Source organism: Elaeis guineensis, chromosome 9 (genome assembly GCF_000442705.2).
Source record: "Elaeis guineensis isolate ETL-2024a chromosome 9, EG11, whole genome shotgun sequence".
NCBI lineage: Eukaryota > Viridiplantae > Streptophyta > Magnoliopsida > Arecales > Arecaceae > Elaeis > Elaeis guineensis.
Window position 1 is genome coordinate 96,439,504 of NC_026001.2, and position 10,337 is coordinate 96,449,840.

Here is a 10,337-nt window from a genome sequence, read left to right on the forward strand (position 1 = left end):
AGGCCACTAGTTTATTCATCTCCTGCCCTCCTCCATCAGAAGCTACCAAGAAGCACGAGCCTGCAATTCAGAGAGAGGTTGCTGTTTTATTTATATATGAGGCGGGCCTAATGGGTGGAAGGCCAGGTCCTTTGTTGCAGTCCTCTCTCCCCATTCCCTCGTGCTTCCCTTCTAGTAAATGAGCCACCACTCCCATAACTTGCATTCATTTCCATGGCCAGCTCAGTTCAACTCTTCGATGCGTCGGTCGTGAAAGTGTTTCCTCTCCTCTTGCATTGAGCTAGCTGATCTTCTCCAGCTTCCCAACATCGATGATGATCCCCAGCTGCGATCCCAATGACGGAGAGGGTAGCATGAGGCTTATCGAGGACCTGACCACCAACACATCTCGGGTCCAACAGCAGGTTCTGAAGGAGATCCTAACAAGAAATGCGGACACAGAATACCTGCATGGCTTCCTTGAAGGCCACACCGATCGCGACCTCTTCAAGAGGCAAGTGCCTGTCATCGACTACGAGCAGGTCAAGCCTTACATCGAGCGAATTGCCAATGGCGAGCCATCTCACATAATCTCTTCTCAGCCCATCACAGAGCTGCTCACAAGGTACTTAACCGAGTAATGTTCCGACTGCTTTGGTACCTCTCATTCCTCCCTATCCTCTTTTGGTCGGTGAATTCTTTCTACTTTGTAGCTCTGGGACTTCTGGGGGCCAGCCAAAGCTGATGCCTTCAACTGCAGAAGACCTTGACAGGAAGAACTTCTTATACAACCTCCTGATTCCTGTTATGAACAAGTGAGGGACTTCTTTTCTTCATTAGTCTAATGGAACAGTGAAGCACACAATCCAAGAGTTCACTGAAGCTTTGTCTTTTGATCTCAGGTACGTCGATGGGCTCGACCGAGGGAAGGGCATGTACCTCCTGTTCGTCAAGCCGGAAATCAGCACTCCCTCGGGCTTAACTGCGAGGCCTGTGCTCACGAGCTACTATAAGAGTAGCAATTTCCGGAACCGGCCCTTTACCAAGTTTAATGTGTACACCAGCCCAGATGAGACCATCCTCTGCTCAGATAGCAAGCAGAGCATGTACTGCCAGCTGCTTTGTGGTCTAATTCAACGCGATGAGGTGCTCCGGGTTGGGGCCGTCTTCGCCTCAGCCTTCCTTCGGGCAATCAAATTCTTAGAAGATCACTGGGAGGAGCTTTGTTCTAACATAAGGACCGGGCATGTCAGTGATTGGATCACCGATACTAGTTGTCGAAATGCTGCTGGCAGAATTCTTGATAGACCAAATTCTGAATTGGCTGAGTTAATCGAGACGGAGTGCAGAAAGGAACCATGGGAGGCGATAATCAGGCGGCTATGGCCAAAGACAAAGTATGTCGACGTTATAGTCACAGGATCAATGGCACAGTACATTCCCTTGCTCGAATTCTACAGCGGGGGGCTGCCACTAGTCTCCACCATGTATGCATCATCTGAGTGCTACTTTGGGATCAATCTGAGGCCATTAGACCTGCCATCTGATGTCTCATACGTGCTCCTACCGAACATGGCCTACTTCGAGTTCATTAAGGTCGAGAGGACCGATGAAGATGAGGCCAGTAGGATTGAATGCAATGGCAATGGCGAGTCCAAGGTGGTGGATCTCACGAACGTGGAGGTTGGTTGCTATTACGAGCTCGTCGTGACAACATTTACAGGTGAGCCATCACTTTCTTTGCATCTGACCTACATCCCTCCATTGACCTCCATGGCCTTCTTGCTGCTCTAATGGTAGGCAGCATCCTTCTGATCACACCTCAGCCACAGTGCATGTACAGTTTTTCCAAATTTCACGGTGCTGTCATGGGGTCCTGCATGCTTAAATAACATAAACATTGGCATAAACAAGTAGTCTTGGACCAATTGGGAATTCATATGGTTCCCACTCTGGCCATCAAGTTGACTTTCTCTTATAATCTCCCAAAAGAAAATCAACTTGGGCAATTGTTTTTGATAGCATGGCATTTTAATAAAGACTTTGATTATATGCTAAGAATTGCTCAAATGGTTTGGAGAAGCGAAATTCAATTCAATGAGGTAAACTCAACTTTCCAGCTAAAATCTGCAGCAACAATTTCAGAAAGGAAAGGGAATGAACCAAGATAATATGAAGTCATAGCAGTGGATTTGGGAAAGCTTGTGATAACACCAGACCTGGTCCTTAATGATCAGCCACCAATGATTCAAGAGACCGACCACATTCACCTGGGATAAGGTTGTTGGCCATGTCTACTGGATATAGCACAGCAAAATTAGAGGTAAAATCCAGACCCCTCAAACCAACTCTCACACCAAAACTAGTCCATTGCTCTTGAAATTTACCTTGTACTATATGGCCGAGATCAAGTGGCACCTAGGAGCCTAAATCTGTGGAACATTTATTTTGTGATTAAACCATTTGTTATCTGAATCCAAGCACCTAAACCCCCCAGAAAGATTTTTTTTTTTTTTTTGAGTGAAAATGGAGGAAGTAAGACACTTCTCCCTGATTTATTTATTATAGGAAGCCCCACACAAAGATAGAAACCAACCCATCAACTTTAACCAACTAAGCTGAAGTGTGAACACCAGCCAGCCAGCTGCAGGGATCTGACCCACAAACTTTGCCTGCACTCATGGAAGTCCACAGGATTGACTTCATTTGTGCAGATGCATATAGATATAGAAACCAACTGCCCCACTGATCATCTGTTGGAATCCGACCAGGAGTTAATCTGCTTTTGGTTTGGGGATGTACCTTTTGGACACTTAGGCCCACTTCATTGATGCTGAAGTAAATAGATCAGGAATTGCTATCAGAATCATACATGAGCTGCTTTCGCACCCTCACCCATGTGCATTTGTTTGCACAATAAATATAACAATCCTCTGCAATGACTGGTTAGCCAAAAAAACCTTAGCTGGCTAGCTGCTAGTGTGGCATATCCTGAACCATACTTGTTAATTCTTGTACTTGAAAATTTTGATAAGATCGATTCTACTCTAAAACTGTTGAAACTCAAACCAAGACAGTATGAAGTTTTGTATATTTATAGGTGAATTCCATATTAATATATATATATATTTTTTTTTTTTTGCCTAAATTAATCTTAAAAGTAGTTGTGATAAGGCTTTCGTTGGTTAAGATTGCCAAGTTTGATGGAGAATTCACTCTGAGTTCTCACAAATACTTGACCTGATTGAGCTGTTGGTGTGTGAGGCTTTTAGCCTTGAATAGGACTAGACTTCCTCCTGGAAGTGGAAGGGATGGAGTTCTAATGTAATCAACTTTGGCTGAGCATGATGGATTAGTTATAATTCTATGTTACAACATTTGTTCAGTTTATGCATAATATATGCCCATTGTTAGATTTTTTTTTTTTTTTAACCTCTACATACAAAATAGAGCTAGTAAACAATCAATCCTCTTTTGCTCAAAAAAATTTTTTTTTTCAAATGTGACAAAAATAAAGGTGTGTCGGTCCTAAAGATCTATCACTGATTCCTTGCGTATTGCTATACCCTTGGTGCATGGTTTGACATACAACTCTTCATATGCAAAATGGCAGTCGCCTGCAAATGCTTATCAGCATTCAGCTACAGCCTAATTAATTAGCTTTGTTGTCAGTAGATTTTCACCAAGCATTCACTCATTACACCAAAAAAAAAAACATGTATAAAACTATGGACATAAGTTCTGACAAGATCATTTTCAAGTTTAAACCGATTTTTGTTTTCTGCTTGCATAGTGAAGTGGATTATTAACTCGAGCCATACATCATAATAATTTTGCATGTCCAAGTAATTAAGAATTAGTACTCCAAAGTCCAGCTAGGTTTTACCTGAAACAGATGATATATTCCATTTCCTTTCTCCTTCTCAGGCTTATACAGGTATCGGGTTGGCGACATCCTCATGGTGACCGGTTTCCACAACACGGCGCCCCAATTCCGGTTTGTGCACCGCCGCAACGTAGTCCTTAGCATCGACACTGACAAGACCAATGAAGAAGACCTCCTCAAGGCCATAACACAAGCCAAGCTCCTCCTACAGCCCCTTGGCTGCCTTCTCACCGAGTACACTAGCTATGCTGACACATCCTCCATACCTGGCCACTACGTGCTCTTCTGGGAGTTCAAAACAAAAGGAAGCTCGGATCTCTCAAACCTAGATCAGACTGTTATGGAAGAGTGCTGTTCCACGGTGGAGGCATGTCTTGACTCGGTTTACCGACGGTGTCGGAGTAAGGACCGATCGATAGGGCCGCTGGAGATCAGGGTGGTGCAATGTGGTGCATTTGATGCATTAATGGATTTTTGTGTTTCGCAGGGTTCATCAGTGAACCAGTACAAGACACCAAGGTGCATCAAGTCCACGGAAGGAATTGGAATCTTAGAAGAGAAGGTGGTGAGGAGGTTTTTTAGTAGGAAGGTTCCTCTCTGGGAGCCTTACAGGGTGGAGTCTAGAGCTGATTGAAGGAGGTGGTGGTGAGTAATGTTAGTGGAAAGGTCACCATGGGAAGGTGCTTGGTCTTTCTCTTTCTTTGACTGCTCTTGAATGCTGGGCTCCAGAGGAAGTTGGAGGAATCTTTGTCGTCTGTTAGTGGAAAGCTGAAATCCAACTTCGAACCTGTGCAGCGATATGAATCTTTGGGTTCCATTTAAGTGCTGTTCAAACCAGGATTGTGTGCAAGTGAGGTAGCGTACTAGTGTCTCATGTATTGAATTAATTAAGTTGGCCCAATTGATCTTTTAGTCTATTTCAAGCAAAATATTGTTAGCATTTCACTAGTGGAAGATGGCTTCATTTGCTTTGATATGTCACTGAAGAATCTTCTGCCAAAATATTTTAAAATCCAGCATGGATATCTTTCATTTCTCATGTTTTCGAAGAGCCAGTCAGAGAACCAATAGTTTCATGGAAAAATGAATTGATGGAGAGGAAGAATGGAAGAAGAGTCGCAAAATTTCGTTACAGTCTGGGAATACACTATAATTCTACAAGATTTGTGATCCTAAAAGTCTTAATAGATCATCGTATAGATTGATAGCAAAGAATAATACATACGTAGGCGACAAGTTCTCCATAACTTGTTCAACCTAACATATATTATTGATTCATTTATTAAATTTGAAGTTTTCAAGATTAAGTGGGCAATTAACTCAACATCAGAGTCAACAATGTTATAGCCATGACTTCAAATACTCTCCAACTCAATATTTAAGTTAATTATTTTCCAAACTCATTTATCCAGGATAGTGCAACCCACATTGAAGGTAGAGAAGATGGCGATATAGCAGGCATAATATACGCTAGCTTAAAGAAAGAGATAATAATATAGCTCTCTTTCACAAAATAGCCTTTGCCAGAAGAAAATGCAACTATATTTCCTCTATTTCATGGGAAAACACAACAGCATCTTGCTTAAACTTGATAAAGTCCACCCTAAATGGTTATTTCAGAGGTATATTGGGTTCTCTTCCCGCTACCTTACTAAACTTAATTAGTTATGAATCCCTTCTCCAAATTCAAGATCAAATGTTAACTATACTTGAAGCTCCTTTCACAAAAGAAGAAATATAAAGTCCATCTTCGGCTTTCCCAATAACGTGGCTCTTTTTTGGATAAGTCTAAAATTTACACTAGGTATGAAAATAGAATTACTATTTCGGTAAGATACATGATTACTAGAACATTTGATGGCTAATCCACCCCAACAAAAAAAATCTAAATTGTCTAACTCTGCCACAGAGAAATTAAAAGAATTGTTCACATCCTCCATAATATCTCCCCTTCAACTAATAATGATAAATTTTTATTGAGAGATGGATGGATGACAAGATAAGCTATGTGAAATCTTTTTACAAGTTCAACAATCAAGGAGGAGCTATTTTTCTCATCACCCCAGCCCTCTAGGAAGTTTTTGCTCCTAAAGATTAAAATGTTGAGAAACCATTGAGAATATCTTGTTGGAATGTTAGTTTGCTAAGTGATATTAGCTTGGAGTGCCTATAAGGTTAGGTTATAGATGGTCTAGAAAATTAAACCTTAACGTGACGTGGCTAGAATGGAGGAAGAGTTCAACAATAATAGTATAATGACATATGAGATTTTTTGGTCCTGTCTTCAACCTAAACCATATGAATAGAGAAAAATAGAAGAATTTTTTCATCAGAAAGAGCATGGCTTCATAGTCCCTTCATAAGAAAATTTTTCTAGCTAAGTGCAACTCTTCCCCATTAGTCTCTCCTCTTGTTTCTCACTCTTATTGAATTCACTAAAAATATCGAAGAGAATGTAACTTTGATACACATGGATCCTTGCTCCTTACATTTTATTAAAAGAATATTTATCTTGTATTCTTCATTTATCTTAATGGACATAGGTAGATCTTTGACTCTTCTTTTGCAAAGAAGAAGTAAAAAGAAAGCACTATTACCCACTTCAGAACCTTCAATTTTTAATGTTAAATGATAAGTTAACCGAGAAGTTGAGATGGGATATTTTCCAAGATCAAGCAAAAATTGGCTATTTTTCTTAATATTTTAGACTAATCATTATGGTGCATAAATTTAACTTGCTGGAATAATAAAAATCTGCCACATATTCCTGTTGTAGGAATTTCTTACAACCAGAAGTCCAGAACTATATAAGATTTATGCTTAGAAGCCAATGAAGTGAAAACCAAAAAAGGAGTGAAAAATCTATAATTATATGAAATTTCTTTCCTACAGTGATATTGCTCGAAAGGGCACTCAAGCAATCTACTGGATAAAACCAGGACTGAGTTGGCCGACAATGCATTCCACCAAGAGTGAGAAACGTGAAACTTTCCAAGGGCCGAGATGGCTAAACAAACGTACTTCCCCTCTTCTTTTTGTTGAGGCAAAGGACTAACAAATGGCCAGGAGCCCGGGCACAAAAAGCCAAGTGCCATGAATTGGACACAACCAAACAGGGGACCCCTTGTTTTGAGGGTTGCTTCCTCACCCAACTCATGCACCCTGTCTCGGAGCATTTATGAGTAGCACGTGAGCGCTTGGACTTCCCCCCCCCCCCCCCCCCCCCCCTTGCCTGCTCTTTGGAAGGACTTGGTCTAAACCCATTTAATCAGTAGCTGCTTCATTAATGTGTCCTCGCATGCTACAGATAAGCTGTCGTTTCTGTTGGATTTGATGTGGTTTCCCATCAAATAATTTTATAATAATTGTAGCTTCTCTTGCATGATTTCTCGGGAGATGATGGTTTGACAAACTGCCTTTGGCTACCTCGCACGCTAAACATGCCTATCCTAGTTATTTCTAGCGACACTAAGCTGAGGCTTTTTCCCCCAAACAACTAGGTTGGTGCTGATTACATCATTCGGGATCACACTGGTCGATGGATTATGACAGATTCGAGATACTGCTGCAGAGTATTAAGTGTATGCTGTCCATCCCATTCTTCTTCGGAGCAGTGCATGCACACAGGAGGGCTAATTCGGTTGTGGATTATTTCTCTAATTTGGATTCTTTGCATGATTTTGATGCTACCTCTGTTATTCCTTCGGATCTTGCACGGTTGATTAGTTCAAATTATGTGGATTTTTATTATTTTTATTGTAATTAGTTTTTCTGATTTTTTATTTAAATATTTTTTTATTAAAAAAATTAATATTTTTTTTCAAAATATAGAGTTCTATACCTGAATTAGTAAGAAACTTTAAGATTTGGGCATTGCCACGGGATGGTTAGCCATTGCTTGAGAAATACTCATCCACATTTGGAATTTTGCAAAGTGTGCTATACTTTTATGCATTGTTATACAGCCTAGCACACTTACCAAATCGGTTGCTATTTATTATGACATGAGAATTGGTATAATTCATGAGGGGTTAGTCTGATTAATCGGGTTCATGGCCTTTTTTTATGCTATGTTTTCTTACATATCATTTCAAGCCATACAATGCTAGCACAGCTCTTAAATACTTCAGAAAATCTTTTCCCTTGCAATAGAAATTCAATGATGAGGTACAAGATCCAAAGGTTCTCATATCTATAAGTGGTTATTGGTTGGATCAGATTTACTGCTTAGCTGGTGGACTAGTCCAACTACAAAGCAATATATATAATGACATATGAAAAAGAAAAACACGCAATACATGTGCATTTGTATGTGTTGCTTCATGGTTGGATTGGTCCACCAGTCCAGCAATGGATCTAATTCAACTAAAAATTACACTATATCTAGCCTATCATTACAAGCCAAGAATTTTTTTTTTTTTTGAAGAATTATGGGGAGCAAACCTTTACACAACTTCATGAAGAAAATGAAAGAAAAAATGGATCTTCTCAAAAAAGAAAGTAGAGATACAAGGCAAAAGAAAGAGGAGGAAACACACCAAAAATGATCAATGATGGAGTTACATACTGGATAAACTATTTAGACTATTACAAAGAGAGATAAATCCATTCAACATCTTGTTGGAAGATGTATCTTTCCAGTAAATAAAAGAACCCTATCGATGTCCCTAAATTCGTCGGCAACTAGTTACTGAACATATAATATCAAATTTTAGATGTTAGGATCAATCATGCTGTCAAGTAACATCTAAGTTTAATAAATTTATTCTTAGCCTATGGATCTCTAGCAATTAGCACGAGAGTAGATAGGGATTAACCTCCTTCTTTTCCTTTTTTTTTTTTTGGAGAAAGTGCGGGAATCTTTTATGTCTTCATTTTTTGAAATTCCAAAGGGAATTGTGTACCTGTTTCACTCTTTTCTTTTCTGGATTAAAAAATAAAGGCAGCAACATCAACTTTATTTCTTCTTATGCATGAGGTCCCCTTGACTGATACATCTCACTCTTTCCTTCACTCTTTGTGCCAACCAGTGTCAGCGCCAAACTTGGGAAGCATGTCATGAAAGTTGAGTGCTGACTCTGGAGTATACAGTATGGGCGACGGCCCATGACAGTTGGTTTCGTGGCTGCACATCATTATGTGAATGGCGTTGAACTGTAGTAGTACTACTGCTGCTACTGTTCAGAAAAATATCCAGTGGGTAACAATTTGTGAATCTTACTCTACTCGAAAGCAATTTCCCAGCATTGGAGAGCTCTATGTTGTGACGAAGAGACGCCTTACTATAGCCTTAGGTTGGAAGCGCATGCTGGAAGTGATAATAGTGTTTCAGAGGAGACTGTACTCCATTTTATTGGCTAAGGACGAAACCTTTCTAATTAGTGTGTTGAAAGCTCTATGTTTGTTCATGAGAATGGAATTTGGAACTGTTACACGGTCAGAGGATTCGCAGCAAATCAGTAGAAAACGATGCTAGAGTGTCCATGTAAAGTATTTGGCTTGGTGTATGTATACTAACTATTTCTTTTTGTGCATAGTACATGCATTACTTGGTTTTGTAAATATTTTTGGCCAATGATATTAATATACACTGTGAGGAGAAAAAAAAAAGACTTCCACTTGTGATGCAGCATTTATAATATTTTTTTTTAGTAAAGTGGATACATTAAATTAAACTTAACATAAATAGATGCATCCGGCTTCAAAAATATATGCAAGTTTGGTGGTGTTGCAGTTAATGCCTGCATACGTAAGGTATTATCCATTTTGACTCATGATCATTTTTAAGTTTCAGTGATTTTAGGCTTCAATGGATCTTGATTATTTAGAGCCTCATGATTTTATCTTTTAAAAAACATCTTACATGAGAGAGAAAATTTTAAACTATATAAATCATACTTCCTCTTAATTTATAATTTATGTGAGACTAAAAATATTTTTTTTATGCTACAATAGATGGTAATATTAAAATTGTGCATCAAAAATGCATGCTGCATTGCCACCATGGAGAGTTTTCCTCACTATGTTAAAAAATGGATGAAGATTGGAGAAGGCCAGAGAGAATGTGTAAATAGGCCACTTGCACCAATTTCTATCCGATATACCGTTATGTATAGCAAACCTGCATTAGAGCAGCTCGTTGGCATTAAATCCTTCAAAATTGCCACGTTTAGTGATAAGAATAAATTCTGGTTTTAGTTCTCGGAGATTTTTATTCTTGACGTTAACTCGAGGGCCAAGCGTAATTTTGGTGGTGACTGATGAGGCCCGCCAATACGATGACAGGAACAAGAGACCCATTATTCCAAGAGTAATGCTCCCACAGCACTCGTCTGAAATTGTTATCCTAGGAATAAGCAAGCATGACAGAGGGATTGTTTTCTTCCTTTGCTAGCAAAATCTACTCTATTCCAACCTTATTCCGGACCTGCTTGGCCAACTCCAGTGTGGCCCACCGGTCCCGAGTCGTCCC

General features: G+C 39.7%; 1 protein-coding gene across 1 annotated transcript; it reads left to right on the plus strand.

Moving 5' to 3' along the window:
• LOC105051115 (indole-3-acetic acid-amido synthetase GH3.17) lies at window positions 1-4,904 on the plus strand. The gene is made up of 4 exons (XM_010931415.4): window positions 1-604; window positions 693-794; window positions 882-1,702; window positions 3,907-4,904. The coding sequence occupies exons 1-4, from the start codon at window positions 312-314 to the stop codon at window positions 4,497-4,499; spliced, it is 1,809 nt and encodes a 602-aa protein (XP_010929717.1). The 5' UTR covers window positions 1-311; the 3' UTR covers window positions 4,500-4,904.
• Window positions 4,905-10,337: the final 5,433 nt, after the last annotated feature.